At 37.4% G+C, this 25,559-nt stretch overlaps 1 protein-coding gene across 10 annotated transcripts in view; it reads left to right on the top strand.

The window, feature by feature from the left end:
* UTRN (utrophin) overlaps positions 1-25,559 on the top strand; it is a 340,627-nt gene that overhangs the window by 200,421 nt on the left and 114,647 nt on the right. For all 10 annotated transcript variants that reach the window (XM_085575353.1, XM_085575352.1, XM_085575354.1 and 7 more), the window contains one exon: positions 22,390-22,562. In XM_085575353.1, coding sequence (XP_085431479.1) covers positions 22,390-22,562 — 173 coding nt within the window. The remainder of the gene's footprint in view (positions 1-22,389; positions 22,563-25,559) is intronic.

Genomic DNA, 25,559 nt, shown 5'->3' on the forward strand with positions numbered 1-25,559 from the left:
TGTGCTGATCTCATGTCAAATAATATTCTCATTGGTTTCTGGTTTCAATTCACTGCAGAAATTTGCTAGATTGATATACTAGTCAACAAGAATTAGCTTTTCAATTTGAAATACGTAAAGTCAGTCAAGTTAGCCAGCAGAGGTGGTTTGGTCATCCTTGTTATGGAGATAGAAGCTATCAATGATTTTGTTTATAGGCTGAAGATCTACCAGCTGAGTTTTGATGCTTTATTTTCTAACTGATGATGGATCTGATTTGTATTTCTACTCCTTGTGTTCTGTACTTATCTTTGATACCTTAAAACCACAAATTTGAATTTTTTTGAGGGGCTTCAGTGTAGATTTCATTAATTTGCAGTATCTCAGTTCTTGTAAAGCAGTGATAAATGAGAATTTTCTTCTTGCATTTGTTTCAACATCTTTTTGCACAGAACCTCCATTTCTATAAAAGCTGCCATACTGTATTTTAGGTAAATCTGTTAAAGATGAAGAATAGTGTTGGTGAATTTTTGGTGTTTCTGGGTATTTTTTGGTGTTTCTAATCATGTTCATACCTTGGTCTGCATGGGCATTCACTTAGAAAGCATTACCAATTTTGCAGATATTTTGTGCATTTTTGAAGGATTTTCTTTACGTGTTGCTGTTGTTCCTATGGAGCTTTTTGGAAGTGAGTATTTTGAGTGCCATTAAAAATAAACATTGAAAAAAAAAATCTTAGTACTGTTTTAAACAAGGGCAGGTATTTATCTTGGCATTCAGAACATCAACAGAAGGTAATAGAGGAACACTGAGGTTTATGCAGCATGGGTGTGATGTTTAGATGCTTTATTTTGATTGTTTCAGAACAGCTGCATATCAGCATAACTATAATTTCTGTCCTGGAAAAAAATAAAGTAACCAGTAAAAAGGTCATGTGCATTCAGTGGGTATCTACTTTTAGCAAATTAACAGTCAATGCAATGTCCTGCAATACTTGCTAAAATATTGCAATGCAAATTAAATGCAAGAAGAAATAGCTTAAAACTCTTCAAATATTCTGTTTTCTATGAGTCAGGGTACTAAATTTTTGTTTCTTTTTTTTTTTTTTTTCAGAATGTCATTGCTGAAATACATAAAATTTAATCACATTGGATTTTTTTTTTTTTAGGTTTTGCTGGTCTCTTCCTTTGTTCTTGATATTACAAAAATCTTTTGTACTAATTTTGCTTTCTTTAATAAGTGGTCTGCCATAACAGCAGCCTCTTCAGACATACTGAAAATATTGCAAATAAACCTAAATTTGGTACCTGAGCCTTCATAAGCATCTTATTCCCTAATTTCCTGACTTAATAAAAGTAGTAATTATTAGTAATTCTTCTGTCCACATATGCCATTGTATGTATTTTTCAGGCATTATTGCTTTCTAACATAAATGCTGGTATAAACACTGTGTTTCTTTTCCTGACAACTTAAAGTGCTTTTTCTATTACTACTACCTGAGCTCTTCTGAGATCAGTACAGTTTTTCTCCACCTTTTTTTCTTTTGAGAGATATTGAGGCAATAGCTAAAATGGAGAGAAAATTCTCTGAAGTCACCTACCATTCCTAAATGTGCTTAATGTGCTTCGTGAAATAATGATGGTCTTTTTTTTTGTTTATTTTTTTCTGGTTCTCCTTCTTTCCCTTCAGAAGTTTTACTTATACTATTATATTAATTAAAAAGAAATCCAAACTGATTTTAGGTGTGATTATGTGTCTTGCCATTTTCTTTACTTGCAAAATTACATACTGAAAGAGAAAAGAAAATATTGTAAACTTACATTGAGATGACCAAAAAAGTTACTTGGAAAAAAGAAATAAGGTGGTGGGGGGAAAATTATTTTTATTTAGTAAATGTAGCCCCTTTATGATGCAATGACCCATGCAGGTTTGCTAATAATCCCCATGCTTAGACTCATAGGAAATGCACATGTCAATTTCCAATTCTTTTTGCAGCAACTGTTTTAAGCAAATTTCAATACTAGTGTATCATTGTATAAAACTTGAGGTACCAGATTTTGTTGAAAAGGTGATTGCAAGTCTGTAAGAGCCTGAAATAACAAAGGTAATCATTATGCTCCCTTTATTTGGGGTATGCCTTCCTGATTCTTGTTTGCATGAAAGAGGAAGGTAACACCCACACTTTGTGGAAGGCCGCTCTGCCAACTTTTCCAAAGCTGGATGAATTTCATAGCAGCTTCTGAATTTCCGTGTGGTGATAGTGAGAGTCTCTGTCCAGAGAAGATGTATTTGCTTTCTACACTACCCAGGCATGGATATCAGCTCAAATTGACTAGTGAGTCCTTTTGGTCTTGGGCGATGCCTGTGGCATATCACTTAGGAGAAAGGTGTTTGCTGCCTTAGCATGTAACCACTGTGTCTCGATAAAGAAGAGTCCTGTTGGGACACTGTAATGCTTCTGGAGTACTGGCTGAAGTGGAGATGACTGCTGTGCATACAGGTCAAATGATGAAAGAAAATCGGGTGAAAGCCTTGTGTCAAGGCTGCAAGAAGATGAGTGGATCTTCCATTAAGACTAAGGGGTGTCATGCGGAAGTTTACCTGGAGAAAAATGTATTGGGAGTCATGCATCACTGGATCCACTGCTCACAGTTCACCTTTGCTTCAAATGAGTTGGTCTGCAGGTTAAATGAAACTTCATAAATTCCTTTTTTGTCAGAATTAAAAGCCAATTGACCCTGTCAGAGCATGGAATTTCAAACCTACTGTTTAGACCACTTCCTACACTCTCACTGAAAGATGATTGTGTTGTTGCAGGTGACATTGTAGAATAGAGCTTAATGAAGGAGAACTGTCCGAGCTAAGCTTTCCTTTCTCCTTTTCCCTCTGCTCAAGGTGATTTTAAATGCCTTTTTGAGTACACTATGTAAGGGACAAAGCAGCAATTATTCCTTGCCAAATTTACGGTTACTTGATTATTTACATCAGCTGAAAAAGGCCAAAATCAATGGGAGCTCCTTTGTGCTTACAGTGGAACTTCATTTTATCCCTGTCAGAGACCTAATTTGCCTCAGCAACTTCTATTGTTAAAGTAGGGCAGAGACTCTTTCCCTGAAGACCTTAGGCCAAATTGCTAATGCTGCTCTCCTCTCTGCTTTTCTAGACAGGCAGTAAACAGTCATAGAGAGAAAACTAACTAAAAATTCACTACTTGTGTCTTTTGTTATTTCCAGGCCCTCTGTAAGATAGCTCCATCTCTGCACAAGAGTTTTAAATTCATTGTCCCTCTTGAGTCCCTGTTCTGAGAAATGCCCGGTGTTTGTATTTCCATCACTGATCTTTTCTGCTACTCTGTAAAAGTCTGATGTACATTTTAAGCATTATAGGCAAAAGGGTTGTCTTTATAGGCAAAAGTGTTCTGCGGTTATTGTGGAAGCTGTTGTATATGTAATTTCATTAATGTACACAAAAACTGCTGTTCACCAACTGTCAGCATATAATGTAGGTGAATGAAAACATGGAATGTAGCATAGAATGAAAGTGTGTTTGTGATCATGTCTGACAGTGTGGTTAGGTACTACTTCAAGTTATATTTAAAAATGGCTTACCACAGTGTTATCTACTTTTTCTGTGTAGCAGAGTTTAAACTAATAACAGTGTTGCCATAATTTCAGTAGGATCCAAATATGAGCACAGGGCTACTTCATTCAGTTTCAAATTCATGTGTTCCTTAATGTGGGGTAGCCAAAGACACCACAAGGCTTACTACTCAAGGGAGATGTGAGTTCAGAAAACATGGCTTTTATCAAGTGATGGAGGAAAAAGCACAAGGTTGTTACAGGTGAGAGATTCCTTTAGCAGGTGTTAAGTTGCAGTAATAACAGTTGAGGATTTTTTGTTTTCAAAAGTGTCTGACACAATAAAAAGAAGCATTTGTCATTTACAGTGACTTTCTGGAGCTATAGAATACTATTCTTTGATGGGCTTCATTTCCTTGCAGGCAAGCTTTCACTCATGTTTGTTTTAGCTTTAGTTATATAAATATTAGGCTTTGCTGAGAAGCATATTGCCTTTAAGGTTCCACAGTCTCAAGGGTTGCTGCAAGTACTTGGCATTGTTGACAGATGATCCAATGTTGTTTTATAACAAATCTGCTCTTTTACAAATCTGTTTACTCCTTGCATGCCCCCCTCTTACAATGTATGAATGAAAAGCATAGAGGGAAGAGGAAACTATGTATGCACAAACATGGATATTTTTTATTTCTTAGTAGTTACTGAGAAGTCTCAGGGTAGTTTCAGAATTGGTCTGCACTGACTGTACCAATGGGAAGTGACCTGAAGAAGCCATTCTTGGGCTAGCCTTTATTTGCTCTTCAAGGAAACAATAGCTAAGAGTGAAAGGGCATAGGTTCCATCTTGCAATTTGAAGGATTTTTTGCTGCTGTTCTTAAAGTAGTTTTAGAATAGTAACATAGCTCAATATGTTGAACAATTCACATTTAACAGAGTGTTTTTGCAACACAAGCAACATGTGAAGAAGGGTTTTAAAGAGAGGCACCTTGAACATTTGCTTATGCCTCTCTGCCCTGAAGTGTTTATAGCTGCATTTTACTAAATATACCGCAGGCACGGGACTTTTTAGCTGAATAAACTTTACGTGTGCTTTAAATTTTTATTTTTATTATTTTTAAATATTTTTTATGATTTTCTTCTTTCTGTGTTTTTAAATTTTGCATATTTTACCTTTTACCATGTTGGACCTTTTTCACATTATCACTAAATGGCTGACTAGGCACAAACTTCTCAAATGGAAAATGCAGCAGCAGAAGGGACCTGTTCTGGGAATACATATTGCTCTGGGCTAGTCAGTTTTTAGCCTTCATCCAGCTGTGTTCTACAGGTGGGGGGAGTGCAAGGGAGGAGCCAGTGCCTCTGCCCTTCACAGCTGTTTGAATCAGTGTGTTTGAAATGGGTGTGCTCACCTGCCATGCCTTACCAGGGCATTTACACCTACTCTTCTGTGCTGCTCCTCTGCAGAAAGGCCATTTTGGTGATTATTTATTCAATACAGACATGAGTATGCCTTGGGTTTTTCCACCCTCACAACTGATTAGGAATTCTTGTTCTATTATGGTTTTTGGATGTGTTTCGTCTCCTCCTTCTCGCCATGTTGGGACTTCAAGCATGCAGAAACACCAACAGAATTTGATCCTATATGGACTTAACATGGATGAAGTGCTAGTACACATATAATGAACTGTTATATTTCTTCAGCAGTATGACTGCCAGGTGTACTTTTTGTCTTTCATGCCTAGTTAAACAGTTTTTACCTAAATACTCAGGAATTGCTAATCTTTCTCTAAGTTTTCAGTGTTACTTAAAAAAAAAATCTCAGTATAAATGAATGTAAAGCAGTGGATGTTTTTAAAATTAATTTCCTCAAATTCTCCTTTATGTTGACCAGACTTTCAGTCCTAGTCATTATTTTTTGACGAAAAATACCAAACAAACCCAAAGCTTCCATTCAGGAAGTTACTACCCAATGAAAAGCCAAGAATCATTGAGTTGCAAATACTGTAAGGTGATTCCTTGCTCTTGTGTCTGTGCCATGTGAAGCAGACTATAACCTTCATTTTAGGCTTTTGTGTGCAGATCTTCAACTTCCTCCAGCACAAATTTGGGTTCTTCTCAAAAGTAGGTGGAGTCCTTGACTTTAAATAAGAGTTAAATGAGAATAAAAGCATTCAATAATGAAGATGTGGAAATGGAGCTTCTGACTAACATTAGACAATGAAAGCTCTGTCTGAATAAATTTGGAAAACCTATTTGTTTCCTGTATAGTAGCCTGTAATAAAGTGGGGCTAGAAAAGCCTTAGGCACTTTGTATTTACATAAGCTTCTTGTTCAAACAAGAACAAAAGCTGCAGTTATGGATAATGCAGCTTACCTTTTATTTCAAGAATAAATATTATATTATCATAATTTCAATTGTAAATGCTCTTTACTTTTGTCAACAGGCCAGTGATAAGATCTCTATGAGAGCTTTCAGTTAGCAAAATGACACAGAATGCATAAAGATTATAAATCTGTGTGGTGATTCAGTTTAGTGCTTAATAACTTAAATCAGATGGGGTATTTTGAAAGAAAAGCATGCTTACAGCAGTAGCACTGGGAATAAGTTCTGAGTCTCTCTGCATGAATGTGGGGACAGCCTCCTGTCTGCACAGTGTCTGTTCCCTCTGTTTTCTGAGCTTTACTTACCTCATGCTGAGGGGTGACAGTACATAAGTATACAAGAAAGGATTTTTAATTTTTTTTTTTTCTTTTGCTAGTTTGACACTTCACTAAGGAACATGAATTTGCTATTAGCAATCATGTATACCTTTAAAGAAACAAGACAGGAGATGTGTGTTGTGGTTTTGGGAGGTACAGCTAAGTGTTTAATTCTTACTGAGATTTTACCTTAATTTCTTACTCTGGTAAATGCTAGGAATAATTTCACAGACTGAATTTAGGGGGGGAGAAATGAGGGAGGTAAGAGAGCAAAACAATCTCTGTGAAGCAAAGATTGTGGGCCAATTATTCAGGCACTGCAGTGGAGAGCTCTTCTTACTGTGGGAGATGTCAGAAAGATCAGCATCATTACGTGAAAAATTGCTCTCAACCATTCTGTTACTTAAGAGCACAAGGTATTCCTTTGGAAGCCCTTAGATAATGGTTGTTGGAAGCTTTAATGTTAATTAATTTAATGTTAATTAAATTAATATAATTTGGCTAGAAAACAGAAAATGATTGGCTCCCTAGATGCCTTCTGATAAGCTGAGTCTTTTATTTACTATTCTTAAATTCTAAAGGTGTTTAGAGGAGGCCTGTCCCTTCTTTCTGTGGTGCTTTCTAACTACCTTGGAAACCTGTTTTTGGTCAGAAACAAAGGTGGTTTTGAAAGAATCTCTGCAATTTATACTTTAACTTTTTTTCTTTACTGCAGTATCGCACTACAGTTTTTTCATTTTGCCTTGCTGATTAATATTAATTAGTTTCTGATTGCATGAGCATATAAAAATATTTACATAGCACAACTGTCACTCCTGCACATGGATATCTCTCATATGTTCCTTGCATTGTGCTTGAGCTCTAGACAATGAATGTGTGTATGATTCTTCCCAATTGTGTTGGCTACAAAATGGAATCATTTCATGTCTTAACAGCATTGAGTATTTGCTGACTTTGATCAGAATTTAGATTTCAAGGGCTTTTTATATTACCTGTGATACTGATTTAATAAATACTGACTCGTTCAGTAAAAAAAACAAAAACCAAACAAACAAACAAAAAACCACAAAAAAACCCCAAAAGAAACTTGGTTCACTTCATCTGTTCAGTGGAGATACAGGAGCATCATTTATTCATTTAATTTGTCTAACTGCAGAGTTGGAGGATCATTACACAGTAATGATCTGTGCTACAACACTTAGACCCTGATCTTAAAACCAGCTTTTAAGGTTTAATTCTGTGGTTTGAAAATTAATTTAGATGAAGACAAGGTTATCCTATGGTATCAGTCATCAGGCCTTTAAGTAAGGCCCCCATCAGTTACTGTTCATTCTCCACTCACAGCAAAAGCTCAGTTTGGTGGTGAATCATTGTGGTTTGCAGCTTTGATGCAGTTTCAATACCACGAAAAGTTTTAAAGTAAGTGTTAGTGGAATGTCCCTGTAGTCCAGGGTCATTGATCATTTTTAGTGAACTTTGAAAACAAACAAAACCTTCACCTTTTTTGTAAACTGCAATGGTATACTTTGGTATTTCTTGCTTGATTAAGAAATAGACCTTCTGTGGTTTGATAGAACCTCTAAGTAGATGTCCACTTGCTAAACTCCCAAGAGTAACTTTCTTACTGTTCTTCTCTTGTGCGATGTTAAAGTTGACTTAGAGGCACATTTCTTGGTGTTTTAAGGATGCTTTGGCAACAATAAATTGCTTGAAGTAATACCAATTACGTTACTTTTACCTCCTAAAATGCCTAGCTAATATTCAAATAGAGAAAAGTTGATTATTGAAAAGGTTATAGCTGAAGTATATTTTTATTGCTGTGAATAGAGTTTTCATTGGGTAGGGAGAGTCCCATTCCCAGTGGCTTTCAAAATGACCCAAAAACCTCCAAATCAACTAGATCCAGGTAATACTTCTCCTTCTGCAAGATAATGCCACTTAGTTAACTGAGAGTATAGGACAAGTTAGGGCATAAAATATGGGTAGACTGAGTCAGAAGGTACTTAACCTTGGAGTGTGGTAAAATGATAAGTTACATAGGATATGAATCCATGTTAGACACTTGAGTCTAGTGCTATTGCTAAGAAGTAAAGTAAGAGGACTGCAATACATTATTTGAATGAGATTTTAATCCCCAGATACTGAGTTAGTGCTCTAGAATGAAAGATGCTCTATCAATTATGTATTATAAGCTCATATGAAAATATATTTTTGTAGCTTTTCCACTACTTGGATTGAGTACTTGTCTAAAAAGTACTAAATTATCATATTTTTATTGATCAGTTTTAGTATCTCAAGAGATGGGTACCCTTTACTAAGTAATGAATATATAAATAAGCCCTTCTTGTAGAAAATTATTTTCAAGATGGAGAATATGCATGGATTTAATGAGGCTTTTATTGTGCTGAGGTGTCAGAAAGATATAAAACTGGTTTCATTATAGTCAAGAAAATTTTTAAGGCAAACATTTTTTAGATTGGGCCAAAATACTAGAATTCCCATTTCTCATACTTGAGAAACTGGATATTTACTCTGGATGTTGGTTAATGCAGGGTTTAGAATATTTTTTTTGATGTATTGCTTTGTCAGTCTGTCACCCTCTTTTTTTAGTTTTGACCTCTTAAAAATGTGAATAAGTACGTCTAAGACAATGTGTTTATTTCGTTTTTGTGCAAAGGGAGCAGCATTATAAAGGCTATTTAAGACAGACCACAAGGTGCCCCAATGCTTTCTGATTTCCAGTGTGATTATTGCAAGCAAGCACTAGTATCTTATACTTGAAGAATGGAAACAAGGAAGAAAGGCAACTTACAGTTTTAGGAGACTTCCCCAGTGAAATCATTATAGACAGCTGATAAATAGGAAAATTTTATTTAGTTACCATTACTAACTGGAAAGTGACACCCAATGAAGTTTCTGCTTGGCATAAAAACCAGATTTCATCCATACTATCTGCTGCCTTCTTCATTCTATAATTTAGGGTCAGGATTAAAAATCTTCATGTTCTGGTCTGTCCCATAAATTGAATTTAAATCTCAGTCTCTTATTCAGTAAAGTTTGTAATGTCCTATGCGTGAAATAGATGTCATGCTGGTGCTTTTCCTCCATTTGACATCTAATTTCTTCTTGGTATACTCCAAGTATGAGGTGCTTCCTTATTTTTTTTTGAGTATATTTGAAATATTGTTTTTAGGGCTGGGTTCTTCTGGGAAGCTTAAAGAACACAACAGTTTATATTTAAGTCTAAATTGTTATAAAATCATGGTTGGTTCAAAAGCTTGAAAGCTATGTGTTGTCCAAACAAGTTAAGAGAGCATAAAAGCCCACCACCAAACCACCCTGTCCTCCACAAAGCTTTCATAGCAGTACAGCACTGTCTGTCATCAAGATTACATCTGGAGTTCTACCAAATTTTGTGCTTGAGATTTAAAGTCTTGTCTCATTTGTTTCAGGAAGGCCACAGTCTATCTCTGCTTACCTAATGCAGAATTCTGTCCTTGAATATGGCAGATATTGCACATGGTAAACCATTGAATGTGACTGGTTGATCCTTGTAAAAATATCTTGCAAGGCAAACCAATACCTTTATTTATAGATTAAAAAAAAAAAAAAAGACAAATCTAATGGTTGCAGTGTCCTGCTCTAAGCTCTAGGAACTTTCATGTAATTCATGATCTGCATTGCAATCACCCCTGTAATAGCTACCTAACTGATAATGTTGGCAATCATTTATTTTACTTTTGTCTTATGCTGCCTCTTGTAGCTCTTTTTTGTAGGAATTGGATCTGTCCTGATGAATTTGATTTGTCCTGATGAATTGCTAGTCCTTGGGGTACTATGGGCTACTATGTTGCTTGAGTGATTTGACTTTTGACAGAGGTTATCAGTGAGCCTCTGCTTAATTGAACCTTTATGTTGGGTTCAATTGATAAGAAGCCTCAGTGTAGAACTGACCTTGCTGGAGCAGTGTGTTAACTCTGTATTGTGAATGCTGACCTGCTGTAGGAAGGGAGAGGGCATCTCCCTCTCCTGGTCTGATCAGATTGACATCAGATATTTTTCAAGGCAGGTGAATATAGCACAGTGCTTTTGAACTGGTGGATCTTTTTGTGTTTCTGCCTGCAGCTGCATGTCTTGAGTGAAAACAGGATGTATTGACTTTCTGTAACCGCCTGTTGACCTCTGTGCCCTTTACATCTGAGTCACACAAGGCAACATACTCTTTTTATCTTTCTGTTGTCATTACTTGCTGTTGTGAGTCACATAAGATGTATGTATGCTCCTAGTATAAACAACCCCATGTACACTCAAGGTTCTTGCTGCTCTTTATTTTTCCAGTTTTCTTCTAGGAAAAGGGAAGAAAACTTTCCCCTTTCCTTAGTTTGCATTCAAAAATCAAGTTGTGTTTAGCATGACAGTTTTCTTGCATATTTTGCTCATCATCTCAAGTGTGAAGCAAATTCTTTATTGTATACATATTTAATATTGTTTCACACAGTAAAGTCTAAGAGACTTTTATCTTTCCTGAAATTGAACTTGAGAGGTGTGTATAAGATTATCTCTATGTTGATCAGGTATCTTTATTTCAAGTAGAAATGGAGTAACTTTTCTTTCCTCCTTACCTAGTTTTGATTTAATTGATTTTGCGGGTTCATTTGCAGTATCTTTACATTCAGTTGCTTCTGGATTTATACTTGATAAAAATAGAGGGTTTTTAGTTTATTCTTTGCAGTAATAAGATTTTTGATGTAAAATTCTGCTATTAGTTTTATAATCTCTGGATTGTGCCTTGCTAAATGATGAGGCTCTTAAGCTTGGATTTGTGGGGTGTGCACTGCAGAACCCATGCCTAAAACCAGTTTCCAGCAGATGTGATCAGAGTTATGTCACAGGCTGCTGTGCTGACTGTCCTTTTCCTACCACGGGTAGAAGTGCTTTTCTTTTGACAGCCCTTGCATTTTACAGGCTGCTATTAGTAACATTACCAATGGCTATAAAAGGCTGTTTGCTGGTTGTTTTATTTTTATCCAATTTTATGTTCTTATTTAAGACACATGAGAAAATGCACCAAACTACTCTAATACCAAAAGTAACAAAAAGCTTCACTGTATCTAATATTCTGCAGCTGTATGTTGTTTCCAGTGTCTTAAATTCCCAGTTGTGGCTCTTGGTATCTGTGAGAGTGCTTTGGAAGGATGCTTTGTTACAGTTGGTGGTGTGCTTGTTTTCAGCTGCAGATTATGTATTTCCATGACAGCTTAAAGTCTCAGAATGTGAATTTCTTTGGCCTCTAGAATTCAAGTATTTAAGCTGTGTAGTAACTGTAGTTTTCAGTATGCAATATGTATTTTCGTTGCCAGTAGTGTATGCAGTGCTATTTTTAAAGAAAATTATGATGAAACTGATCAAGAGAACTTAACCTTTAGTAGTAATAAGTAACATAAGGCTGTCTGAAAATGTACACTGTATTTTTGGAACTTATGATCTAACATTGCCATATCTACAGAACTGCTGGCTGTGCAGTGGCTATATTAAATACATGTCAATGTAGAGCTTATTTCAGTTAATTTGTCTTCTATATATTCAGAATTTCTCAAATACTGCAGTGTGCTTTCATGTGAGAATGCAACTGAGAAAGTCATTATTCAGTATAATTTTGAAAGTATTTTTGCTGGAAGCCTTGGTCCAACATCATGTATATATGTAAATATTTGATAACCTTTTATAGAATTATGCAAAATGGTACCTATTAACCTTAAAGGGTATTTCATTTGCATCTAATATTGCTGAAATATCTAGAATGTATGAGTTTTTTAATGACAAATGAAAATTGGAAAACAAGTTATCTAATTATGAAGCCTGAGACCAAAGGTAAAATTAATGTCATGTATATGGATTCAGTCCTGGAGTTATGAAGCTTCATTATAATCCAGCCTGATACCCATTTCTATTTATATGCACTAACATCTCTGAGGTGGATCTAAAGTCTGTTCATTTCTAGTTTGCAAGCGTTTTTTTCTCCAAGAGCAGCAGAAAGCCTTAGTGTGCAGAGGAATAGGATCCAAGCTTTGTCTTGAGGAGAAGAAAGGAGATTCTCAAATAGTGATTCTAGTTACATTACTTGCAGAATGGCTTTACTTTTTCAGTCTAATGTGTAATTTTTCCTTCTGTAAGTAGTTAATTTGGAAGGGAATAGTATGTGAGCATGATAAATAGGCTTTCTGCTTGCAGAAGCAGTGGAATAAATTCAGACTGTTTAAACTGATCTGTTATATGGGCTATAAAGCTAGTTTAGTTCTGTCACCTTTGGAAAACTTTCCTGAGTTTATTTTGCAAGCACTTCTGCAGTTTGTGTAATATGCCCACATAAAACATACAGACAGGAGGCAAAGTACAAATAAACCAAGCAAAAATCCCGCTAATGCCAATATTTTTTCCCCCCTTCAGAGTTATTTTTAAAATCCCAACCCATACCAGATATACCAGTGTAATCCACTAGCTCAGAATAATTTTAGAGACAGTTTTGCTACTGATGAATTCATTGGTATTTCATATGGTGGTTGGGTGAAATAAAATAAGTAAAAGCAACATGCCATACCTAATGTGTTCATAGGAGAATTAATTGTAACGGGTTTTGCAAGTGATGGGCTGCTGGTTTGGTTTTAATTATACATTTACTGACTTGCTGGCAGCTATTACTCAATCTGGTTTTGGTGGTTGAGTAATGTGTGTTTGTGCGGAAGGCATTAATAGCAGCTTCACATGCACGCGGCTTTCCAGTGGGAATGGTTGGAAATGGACTGATTTCCTCACAGCCACCCATGGGGTGTCAGGTTTCCCCTGGGCGAGCAAAGGCTCACGTGGAAAACAATCTGGCTTGCCGAGCATGCCCTCCTGGGCAGCCCCAGTCTGTGGTGCCTTTGTGCAGCACTGGTTGCTTTTACGGCTCCGAAGCTTTCTCAGCGGCTGAACAGCCACCTTTCCGTTCCAGGGGAAGGAAAAGTGAGGGCTTTTGGTCTGGGCTTTCTGCAGCCTCAGGGGTGGTGGTGGTTTTCCAGCAGGGAGGCCTCCCGGAAGGGGGAGTGTGCTTGGCTTCGGAGCAGCACCAGGGCTGCTGCAAGGGAGGATGCTGATTACAATAATAAACAAATGCCGGGGATAGATTACCACACGGCTGTCAGAGCAGGCGGCACCAAAGGAGGAGATCCCCAGCGAAGGCTTTGGAGGTTGCAGCAGGATCCTTTGCTGGACGTGTTTTGTTTTGGTTTTTGTTTTTTTTATTTTTTTTTTGCTTGCACAAAGGAAGTTACTTTTTAGACAACTTCTAATGGGCCTTGGCTTTTCTGAGGCGCAGCATCTCCTGGGCGAAATGAAGAGGGCTGGAAGTGCCTGGTTACTGCCATAGCAGCACCATCCCATGGTGCTGGCTCTGTGGAAGTCAGAGGAGGGATGGCCTCCCATCTGGTCACACCACCACGTTTCCTAGTGTGAAGTGTGCCTCATCCCATTTTAACTTGTCTGAGAAGTTTGTTTTTGATGCTTTCTATAGACAGACATTTCTCTGGGGATTTTTTTTTTCTCCTTGAATGGAGCAACATGGAAGGATGTGTTCTCCCCTCCATCTGTCACACAGCAGCAGGTTATAGCTTCTCTCACTCAGGGTCACCGAGACCATGCACTGAGCTCGAGACCTGCCAGAAGCTCTGGGGTCCTGCAGCCCATTGTTGAGGTGAGCTGCAGGCAGTCCTGGGGAGGTGTGGAGCCAAGCAGATCCCCACGGTGCCATGAGGTCGGGTCAGCTCCGCAAGGAGCAGCACCCAGTGTCAGTGGCTTACCCCTGGGTGCCCAGCCCATGGGAAGGAGCCGGGACACGGAGACTGTGACGATGGCGCTGTGTGAACTGTTCCCAGGGGAACAGAGCCCAGAAGAGGGACACGCACTGGAACACTTGGAGTATTTTGAGACTGTATAGGTGGAAAAGGAGAGAAATTTTTTGAAGGCTATAGACTTGGCTTGGAGGACGTACCAGGAAAATGTAGGCTTCGGGAGACGCTTAATGATGATTGGCCTCAATTTCAGCTTACGTGAGTTGCTGACGAAATTTGAAAAGGTATGGTAGCACTTGCACACGTGCCTTTGAAAAACACTGTGTATGCCTTTGAAAATTACACAGTAAATAAAAATGACAGGTTGATATTTAACTTAGGTTTTGTGTGTTGCTGTTTATGTCTTCATGTGCACTCTGTTTATGGAAATCTAATGTTGCTCATCTTTCTCATTTCAGGTCCTACAAGATTACTTTTATGTCCTCTGATTGTGGGCATTTTAATTTACTTATTTATTTAATTTTAAGTTTCAAAGGAAATTAAGATCAGCTTGGGCTTTGTTAAGTCAAGGGTATAAAGGGACATTGCAGGCTGCCCGTGACCTTGTTCCACTATTGGCATAAAGCAAGTGCTCTGGAGTTTGCTGTTAAATTTAGTTGAATGTTATTTTAGTTCAATTGGAAGATATCATGATGGCATTTATAAGTAGAATTATTTCCAATGAATATGCAACTTTCCCATTGTTTCATCTGTACTTCTTTTATTCCACCTAGTTACTCTTTCTCTTTCCAGGTTGTTTGGTAGCAGTGATGCTTAGAGGCAGGAGGTTTGGCTTTGAAGTGATTGTGCTGATGAGCAAGAGACATGAGAATGTTAAAGAACAGATTGTTTTCATCTGTTTTTCAGCAGTTCTACTGAAACCTCACTTGCATGTTTGTAACCACTGTTAGATTTGCTTTGTCTTTTTTTTTTTTTTGCCATACAAACTTCCTGTATCCTGCAAGACCACAGTATGTAACAAAATACAAGGTAGTTTATTTATTAATTAAAATAAAACACCTTAAAGATGTGGTTGCACAGTAGGAGAGCAGTTTGCAAAGCCTGATTCTGTGTTTTTCTAAACTTCAGGATGTTCTTTTAAAATGCAAACCAGCGTTCTTCTCCTTGGTAGTTACAAATTTACCAGTTTTGTTTATCAGGGGAGAAGTATGCTTGAGACAGTCACTATTCAGGATCCCACCAGCATGACACTTTCAAAGGTAGCTAAGAGTAACAGTAAAAGCATTTGTGATCTGACTTCTTCACTCTATAGGTCACTGCCTCCTCTCTTGCTCCCAGTGTGTCATCTGGCCTTCTAGCTGCTGCTGTGGTAGCCTGTTAAGATAAGGACATGTGCCAAACCCTGAGATGCTTTATGACTTCATCAAGAGAGAAATTTTTAACCAGTGTTTCTAATATTTTATGAACCATATAAGCCCTGGTATTTGCAAACTCCAGGCCCTCTCCTGTGATTTGAATATTCCAGTGTTTATCTTAAAGAAATTGGTCATAGCAATTCTCACCAAAACTTAGAGGTCTCACAGCTCTGCTGTATTTTTTAGCTTGAAGCTTGCTGTGAAATTTTGTTGTCTACTGTGCTGAAATTTGTGATGTAACATAAAAGGCTACTTTGGTGCTGGGGAAGTTTAACGTTTTATTTGGTGGACTGTGATCACAAATTCTAAATTTTTTTTTTTTTTTTTTTTTGAACAAGCTCCCCTCCTCCCCTGCTTCATCTGTCCCTCTTATGATTTTATGATTCCCCACACACCCATCCTGTCCTTCCTGAGATGTTCGCTGCCAGGAGAAACAGCGTTATGACAGCGATCCTGGCTTGTAAGCTACTTTCAGCTCTCTGGATTTATTAATATATGTTCTACAGAGAGAATGATGAGTGTTGTTACTGTGGTGGTAATGCAGAAGCCAGATGGCATTTGCAAAAGTTTGCACGGCACTCCCTTCCTATGCACAGAGTCACATTACACTGCAGTAGGCAGGGCTGCTTTGGTTTTGTTCAGTCATAATTATGTGACTGCTGGAATTAGTATTAACACATTTATGGTGCCCCTCAGATGTTGAGTCTCTGACATGCAATGGAGCCACAGAGGTTGTTGAAGGCAGTGTAGCGTTCTCAGCCTTCCTGTAAGTGCATCATCATTCTTGTGATAAAATGAATCTTTAACTACACCATATGTCACCTCTTATGGTACTATCCAAGAGGCTTAAGTGCAAGTCAAGTCAACTTTTTAGAAACTTGATGTGTTGATACAAGGCTCTTGGTAATACAAGCCTTTGAAAATTAGAAGTGAAGAATGTCCCAAAGTGGGTTTTCCCCCCAAAGTTGTTTTTTCCTCATGAAATATCAGAGAGTTTAAGTAGTAGATACACTTCTGTCATATCTACAGCAAATTGCTTTGATCTTAGATTATATTGCAGTGATATTCACTATGCTAGTAGTGATATCACTAGGCTGTAGTGATATTCACTATGGTCTGTGTATAACACCTGAAAGAGGTTTTGATGTCCATCTTTATGCACTTCTGGCACTGGTGGATTTAGGATAATGGCAATTCTACCTAAAAGTTTTCAATGTGTACTGCTACTTCTCAATGTGAATTCATTGTAAATGGATTGCTTAACAGCAACTGCTACTGCAGTCAGGCCTCTGAAACAACAGATGGGATGAGCCTTTCTAAAGGCATGACTGTTCTCTGACATCAGAGAAGAGACTTCCTGGATGAGATGGGATTTTTATAGCCTTCTTTTTACACAAGCATCTCTTTTACCCAGCTACTCCCAGAATTTTAAGGCTGAGACCAATAAAAGTTCAGTTTCCCTTTCACAATGGCACTTTGATGCACCTCTATCATGCCCTAATTCTTACTCCTCCCTTAAGAGTCATCAGAAAGTGAAAAGCTACAAGTAAAGCAGAGGCTAAAAGGAATATCTGCCACAGCAGTGTTCCCAGAGGCAGTTGGCAGAAGCAGGTAAAATGTACCTGGTTCAAGATAAACTAAACAATGTGCTATTAAAAAGAAAAAAGGTCCATTGCTTTGTTACCTGCTGTGAGACCACAAAGAGTGATGTTCTGGCTGTTGTCTGTGGCGTTCAGTTATGTCCTTTGGTTGGCACTGACATTTTTCTTCCAGCTGTTCCAGCTGGAAGATTTTTCTGCAGGTACTTTGATGAGCAGTCATCACATTTATTCCTGACCTTTGAAAGAGGCAAGTGCAGCATTTCTGTGACTGCCTTTGCTGACTTGAGCATTGTCAGTGAAGGCAGTGGGCAATCATTTTCATGGGACTTACAGTTCTGTGCACCTGTTCCACTCACGGGCATCAGCTGTGCTGGGTGCAAGAAGTACAAAACTGTCCTGGCAAAACAGCCTGGGAGTAACTTTTGCTAGGGAAAATGCAATTTTTCAAGCTGATTTTCATTTATGAAGAATCAACTTCAAGCCCACTAATTCCTTTTGGGGTAAATGTGTGGTTCAAAAGTCTCCTACAATGGAGAGGCATGGCTTGTACCTGGGGATTAAAAGGAGGTAGAATTCTATGTGTTAAGACAAAATGCTGTTGCACAGCATCAACATTGTACCTGTATGTCCATTTCTTGCAGGCCATATGTGGTTTGCATGGCATGACTTGCCATCCCTGATATGTGGTCAGATGTTTAGAAAAATACAGTGGAATTCTGTTTCCTAAAAAGCATAAAAATAATTGGAGTAGTATCCAGAATTTTGCTGTATATAAGGGGTTCAAAAAACTTTGTAGTAAAACATTGATGAGTCCTGTCTTTAAACCCTTTGTGAAGCTATGAAATTTGGTGCAGAATGCTGTTGACTTTTTTCTTGAGAGACTAAGTTGAATATTGTGTCTGATAAGTAAGAAAAATTTGATTAGGGTTTCTTGAAAATAGAATCTTTAATGCTATGGGAATATATTTATTTCCCTTCCAAAAAAAAAAAAAAAAAAAAAAAACCAAAAAAAAAAAAACAACAAAAACCCACAAAGTTCCCTGTTTTAGATCCTTGTATTATTACCCCAGAATTTTTAATAGTGAGAATTCAATACAGTAACACTTTGTATATTTTAAAAAGCATAGTTTCTTCCACTTTAATTTGGCTATGGAGTTTTCTTCCATTAGTTGTGTTTTTATCTTCATTAGTTGTGTTTTTATCTTCAACAAAAGTATTTGGGTCCTATAAAAAGGGAAATATTTGCCTGTGTTACTGTCCTTACTGGTATATTGCCAATACAGACAAAATCTGAAAAAATGTGATTAGAAGTGAATCTGTTAATAGCTTAGAGAGCTGCAGAGTGAATTAGAGGCACTCTGGACTCATCATTTAGAAAAAAGACACATCATGTGTGGGTTTGGCTTGGAGGCTTCTTGCCTTTTTAAAAATATTGATAGTTTCCAAAGGACAATTATGCCTAATGCTGTAACTGCTTTTAACATATCTTTGTAGTCCATAAGGGGGAAAGAAAAGACAAAAGTTTAATAACTGGTTGGGTTGGGCTCATAAGTTGGGTTCTTTTCCAATCTTTGTCACAGGTTTTCTTTTACCCTGTGCATGTCACTCCAGTCTGCCTTTGGCCTGTTCTGGTAGCAACTTGGTTTTGTGTCCTTTTCAGTATTTCTATCTGCAGCCTTACTAAGTGGCACATATTTATACATTCTTTAAAGACATATGCTCTTCAGTTGTCATCACATGATCATTTAGATTTTATTTGGTAGGAGTTAAAGCAAGATGTAGATTTTTTATTATGGAGACAAGGTTTAAAATCAAATCCAAATATGAAAACTTGAATTCTGCAGGAAGAAAGATAAACAGGGAGAGAAGCAATGAAGTCAGAGAAGATTCAGAATGGAAATAAAATTTTGAAATCACCACATCAAAATGGAAAAGGCAGAAGTTTGATCTTAATACTTAATTTTAATTTGTAAAAGGAATTTAGGGAAGTGGCAATGCTTTAGTAGTCTGGCTAGAGTTAAGTACATATCTAAATGCCAATCCAGTTATTTTTTCTCCTTTCTATCTTTTAAACTTTGGAGCTTTCACTTTGATTTATATATAGGATCAATTCTTTCCTCAAAAAGCTTTCTTTTAATTTAGGGCATTAATCCTGCAAGCACTTGCATGTGAACAAATACGTTGACCTCATACAATAAATTATCAATTTCGTTTAACAGCCAAGTGCACATAAATATTTGCAAAATTAGCAAAATTATGGCACCACTATAGTGGTGCCTCAAGGCAAAAAGTTGATAAAGCAAGAAGACATTTTCTGTTTATAGTGTATTTCTTTAGTTTTTTGGGGTTTTTTCTGTTCTGTTTTTTTGTTTTTCCCCTTTTCTGCCCTTTGATTTGTTTCACGTAGACTGGGAGACCACTCTGGCCTGGATCCCTTAAGTATTGGGTTAAGAGCAGCGATGGAGTTTCACAGTTGTATCCCCCTCTTTATGTGGCAAAAGCAACAGAATTCTTCTGCTTTCTCCAGTGTGTTGCCCCTGTGTTCCCTTAATATGGGAACTTTGATGTCATAATAGAGGAGTATTTAGAGTTTCTTCTAAAGTATTGCAAAATTGAAAGTGGATTAACTCTTATAGAATTAGTTCTCACTGGGCCTGAGCAGGCATAATCAACTTTTTTCTATCCCATTTTTTGCCACATAGAGGACAATGGGGAATCAAAGACCAAGAAAAAGGCAGGAAAAAGAGAAATAATAGATTAGGAGGAACATAAATTGGGGGGTTTACAGAATGGTAAATTTTCTTTGAAGAAAGACATTTAAAGACATTTATTTAGAAATAAGAATTTAAGGACTTTGTTAACACGGTGAGTACAGGAGCATATGACCAATTGCTAGCAATAACAGCAGTCTTAGGATAAGATGGCAGCCCATCATCCAGAAGACAGTACCTAAATAAAAATCCAGATATTTTATATCATTATTGGAGAATAACTTACTTATTGTGCTCATTTCTTGCTGTTAGTCATTTTTCACATCCTACTTTTCTGTTCTACTACTTCCATGTGAACACTGATGTGGGGTATGTTATTTGAATTTCTCTCCATCTTTTCTCTGAGGGCTGTGACAAACTCACATTCAATAACTTTATCAATTCTGTTGGGTTATCTATCAGCTGGCAGTGGTTGGTTGGTTTTTTCACCTGGAAAATGGAAAGCAGAAATGAGAGAGAAGTTAATTCTGAAACTTTATTCTTTGAACTGATTTGTCTCAACATGGTTATTACAGATGGGACTCAAGAATGTGAACAGCAGATTTATTGTACCTTAATCAATGTAACATTATGATTGGAAAATGTAAGAATCAAACCTATTGTGAATGAACCATTTTTTGAGCATGCATGCTGAATTTACTCTCAAGTAAAATCAAAAAATGCTTTATGAAGGTTCTGGAATGAATGGTTTACAGTTAATATTGTGATTGTAGAAGGAAGGTTAGAGATCAGTTTGTTTTCAATGAAGTTGCCATTTGTGACTTTGAGGCAAAGAGAAATGTTTTGCATGACCCAGCTTTTGTAGCTCAGTTTCATTGCAGTTAGAATTGTAACTGCTATACAGTCACTGTATCTCCTGCTCTGTGGGATTGAGCTGGGTTTCACTGCACCTGCATGCATGTTGGAGTTGTAAGGAGAGGAGCTGCAAATATTTTTAGATAAGCATCTAATTCAGCTAGTGAGTCTGCCATCTTATTTGGGTTGGCTAATCATCAGACAATTCCATTTTGTTTTTTTCCCTTTAAATGTAATTTTTGTTTCTGTGTTTAGAATGGTGATTTTTATTGGGCTGTTTCAAAGACCAAAAAAGTGTCTTTTTACCTGCTTTAAAGAAGTGAATCTCCGTGCAAATAAAGGTAGTTGTCCAAAGACGCATAGTAGCTCTTCTGGCCAGACAGAGCTTCACCAATGCCTCCCTCCCCCTCTCACCTCCTTTCCCACTGCCCCATCTCTCCTCCCTCCTCTTCTTCAACTGTATCCTGATTTTTTTGTTTTCTTTCCTAAGTCTAGAAAGCTTTCACTCTCAAATTCATGGCTACTTTTCCACTTCCATTTGTATACGTGCCAGCAGGAATACATCTTTAGGATGGGGAGGTACAAAAGCCCCCTCCCCACCTACTCCCTCTCCCCCCACCCCCCCCCCCCCCCCTTTCCTGCTTCTGGGAACAGATGGTGATTACATAGGAGTTGATTGGAAGAATAAAAACCTTTAAGGAATTTCAGTTATTTGATTTCCTCCTCTGCAAAAGAAGTTTATTTACATCTGCATCAAGTTCCTGTCATAATCTTCGTTGATTAATCCTATTGAGACAGCCAGTACACCTCCTGGCTTTCCACACATTTACATTGCTTTATTGGAATATAGATAGATGTGATGTTTGGATGCTAGAAACCATTGGCAATGGTGCAGGAAGTTTTGTTTGCTCTTTTTATGTATTTTAAAAATAATACTGTGCTCAATTAGATGAAGACAATATCTGTAATGTGTTTCTTGAGGCAGATGGTACTTGAGAGAATAAAATGTGTTTAATTTCTAAGGGGAAGAGAAATGAATCAACAGAATGGAAATCACAAGCTTTTCTTTGTCTTTTCAGTATTTACTATAAAATTCAGATTATAATACATCCTGCCATTTTATGTCTACCTCTCCATATATTCAGGCCATAATGTAAAGTAGTTTAATTGTCAAAATGGACTTTTGGTTGCTGTAGCCATTTAGCTGCAGTTTAGGCTTATGAAGTTAAGATTTGAGTTAAATGCTTTCATTATGTGTGCCCTAAAATACTAGATAAAGGCTACATTTCACTAGACTGCTTAAAGTTTCTGGAATGTTTTGTTTCAAAAACAAAGCTAGGGCTGAATCATTGTAATTTCTGGAGAGGAAATGAGTTCTAGTGCATTTGCAAATGCCACACTGTGTGAAATGCGTGGGTGAACAGGAGACAGTTAGTTACCTTCAGTGCTACAAAACACAACATCACAGAACCTGGTGTTTATAATTCTATTTCCTTTTTCACAGCCTTGGATGACTTTCAGACTCCTTTTCTCACACTTAAGAAAGCTAGACCTTTTGTAGTGACGTTAATAGGATTGCAGGTTTTCTCCAGTGCATCTTTTATCAGAGACACCCAGGGAAGCTGGAATATGTGCTCTGTCCTAGTGTTTAGGGATGCTCATTAAAGTTAGCTCTCTCCTTGTCTACTCACAGAATTATGTTTGAACTTTTCTTGCTGGTATTTCAGGACATTCAAGCTGAAATTGATGCCCACAATGACATCTTTAAAAGTATTGATGGAAACAGACAGAAAATGGTGAAAGCCTTGGGAAACTCTGAAGAAGCTGCTCTGCTTCAGCACCGACTTGATGACATGAACCAGCGCTGGAATGACCTGAAGACGAAGTCTGCTAACATCAGGTGAGTAATGAAAACATCAAGGTGTGATGGGGCAGTTCCTGTCTTCTAAGAAGCTTGACAAATATGAGCACAGCATTGAAATGAAGTATCTATTCTCTTTCATGCAGGACCCCTGAGTGCAAATATAAAAACTTGGTGAACTTGTTCACCTGGTAGGCTTAACTACTCGTTTACTCATCAGAGCTTCACAGTCATAATTTGCTGACATTGTACCAAAATTTCCAGAAAGTGCATTGAGTCTTTCCTTATTGCAATTCAATGGCAGTATCAGTGAAATAATTCTGCAAATCTGCCATTGCTTTGAGGAGAAATCAGGAGTTTAATAGTTTTGTTTTTACAAAATTTTTGTTTTGAAATTACTAAATTAACAGAACTTGCATCTTAAGTATCCTGATCCATTTAATTGGTTTTGAATTATTAATTCAAATTAATAATTCAATGGCTGCTATTCAGTTGAAATTTTTTTTTAAGTACTTATTAATCAAGGAATACATTTTACAGTTTTTTGACCCTATCTGTGCCAAACTCAAGTGTGGTAATTGTTAAATCTTTGTGATGCAATTTTTTGAAATAGATACTGCCATATTAATTATTGAATTAAATTCTATATGAAAATGAATTATATAGAGAATAATTTCTAGAGCTTTTAATTGCAACCACTCGTTGGTTTGAGAAAACTGTTCTTTTAAAAGAAAAGAACAATGTTAAACATTCATATGAATATTCCAAAGGCCAAGAAAATGAGCTGACCTTGACATTCAGACACAAGAATTTGAATTATTGAAATAGAGGGGAAAATGTCATATTTACTTTACATATCCACTTGTCACCAACCTGCTAAACAGTTAAATGAAACTGTTAAATCAGCTCCTTGAAAGCCCACAGGCAGAACTTGGACCCAAAGTTTGGTGTGGGGTCTTGCAGAGACTGGCTCCACCACATACACAATTTAATGCAAAAGTCACAAGTCCATGTGAGAGAAATACAAAAGTATTCTCTTAAAATAATACCTTATCAACTGTGGAGTCCTAGCAAGAACCATTGGGTTGCTTTGCCATTCCTAGGCTTGGTCATAATTTGGGAGAAATAGATGGCCATGAAAAAGGGCCTTCAAGCCACTTATCCTGTATAGCTATAATTTCCAAGGCTATAGTACAGAAAGACTGATTGTGCAGTCTGTGCTCAGAAATTGGGAATACATTTTCTGAATACAGACCCATCTTTTCTGTTCCTCATAGATATGGCATGTGTATCCCATTGGGCAGCATTAATGTTCCTCTGCTGGTACCTGCAGTGCTGCAGAGCCAGCCACATGTCACTGGAGATCAAAGTGTAAGATAGACAAGAAAGAGAATACTGGTGCAAATCTAAGACAAGCAAATTAACCTTTCAAATCTCAGTCACTACTGAAAAGAACGTAATATTTCTGAGTTAATGTATTTTGCTCTCTTCCTTGTTTGCAGATCACTTTTCTAACTTGTTGAAGAGTCCTTAAAGCCTTCATAGGGGAGTAACAAAGCACAGAACTGACATGAAGTCTGTCTGCCTTCAGTTTTTGTTTTCTTGCTGTATCTTTTTACAAGGATGAATTGGAAAGTAAAACTGTGTGGATGACCATAGTGAGAAGAACATGTAACTTTTAGATGTTAGGACTGAAGAATGAAAAAGCTGATTGTTTTGTAATGGGTTTTAGCTTGGGTTAGTGCTTCTAAATAAAAGTTTCTGTGAGCTTTTTAGCATATTTTCATGTATAGTACATTCCAATTATTCTGATTTTTAATTGCTGAAAGTACTGCTGTCCCAAAGAAAGGATGAGTTTTTCTCATCACATCAGTCCTCAGAGCTGGTGTTGCTAATCACTGTGTTGAGTTTACTTCTTTGCTAATCTCAGTGAACGGAGTTCCAAACTGGAAAAGTGGTGCTGACATATTTTTAAATGCACAGAAGCTGCTTAAAAATGTACTTGGGATGTCTATGATGCTGTACCTCTCTCCTTGAAATTCCAGACTTATGCTTCTTTATTTTTCTCTCTTTATCTTATTCCTAGGAAGAAAACAAAGCTGTAGACTTCTGGGGGCCTGCTTTTTAAAGCCAAATGTTTAGGGGAGATTATTTTCTCATGAGGAAGGAGGTGTGAGGATGTTAGTGTTTAGGGGAGGGTAGAGGTAAAAATATGGGAGAAATCGAAAAGGAGTTTCTCTCTGTTTCTCTGTATTTAGACCACCCACCAATCTTTTTTTATTCCGTGTGTTCCCTTGTCACTCAGTGGGAAACGTGCTACCTCCATAGCAGAATCAAAAGCTGGGGAGGTCTCCAGCTGTGAAGAGAGCTTCTCAGTGTCAACAGAAGGGGAGTTGTGTCAGAGTTGCTGTTTTCTGGATTATTTTATTCAGCACTGGGGGCAGGAAGGAGGCTTCAGTCTAGTCAGTTGGATGGGAGCATCTGTGTTCTTCAGGTACATCCAGGATTCCCTTAGGAGTGCTTTTGCATACCTGGTGGTTGCTGCTGGTGAATATTTGTGCTCCAACTCAGGCTCAGAAACAATCAACTATAACTGACCTCTAGTTTGATCAGAGAACACTCTTAAGCCACCACTTGACCTAGTAAATCTCCGAGTTTGCCAATTCATTTGTCACATGAGCACAAACACCTGACGCTTTGTTTGCAGGTTGTTTATCAGTAGAGTACCAATTCCAAAACAAATACTGACTGAGAGAACAGAAAAGCCCAAGAAATATTTCAGAACTGCATAGTTTATCTTCTGTCTCTGATAATGTCTGTATGACAAATGTAGATGTGATACTAAAACTTTACACTGAAATGCAATTTAAAGCATATCTTGACTCTCTGGCTCCTGTGCAGCATGTGTTTTGAATGGTGTTTACTGAATGTGTTTCTTTGCTCCCCAGGAGAATTGAATGCTTGTGTCTGCACTTCAGCTGCTGCATCTTGCTTTCATTTTCAGTATTGCTTTCAATAAGATTAAAAGGATAGTAT

The sequence above is a fragment of the Lonchura striata genome, chromosome 3 (assembly GCF_050655825.1).
Source record: "Lonchura striata isolate lonStrDom1 chromosome 3, ASM5065582v1, whole genome shotgun sequence".
NCBI classification, from domain to species: domain Eukaryota; kingdom Metazoa; phylum Chordata; class Aves; order Passeriformes; family Estrildidae; genus Lonchura; species Lonchura striata.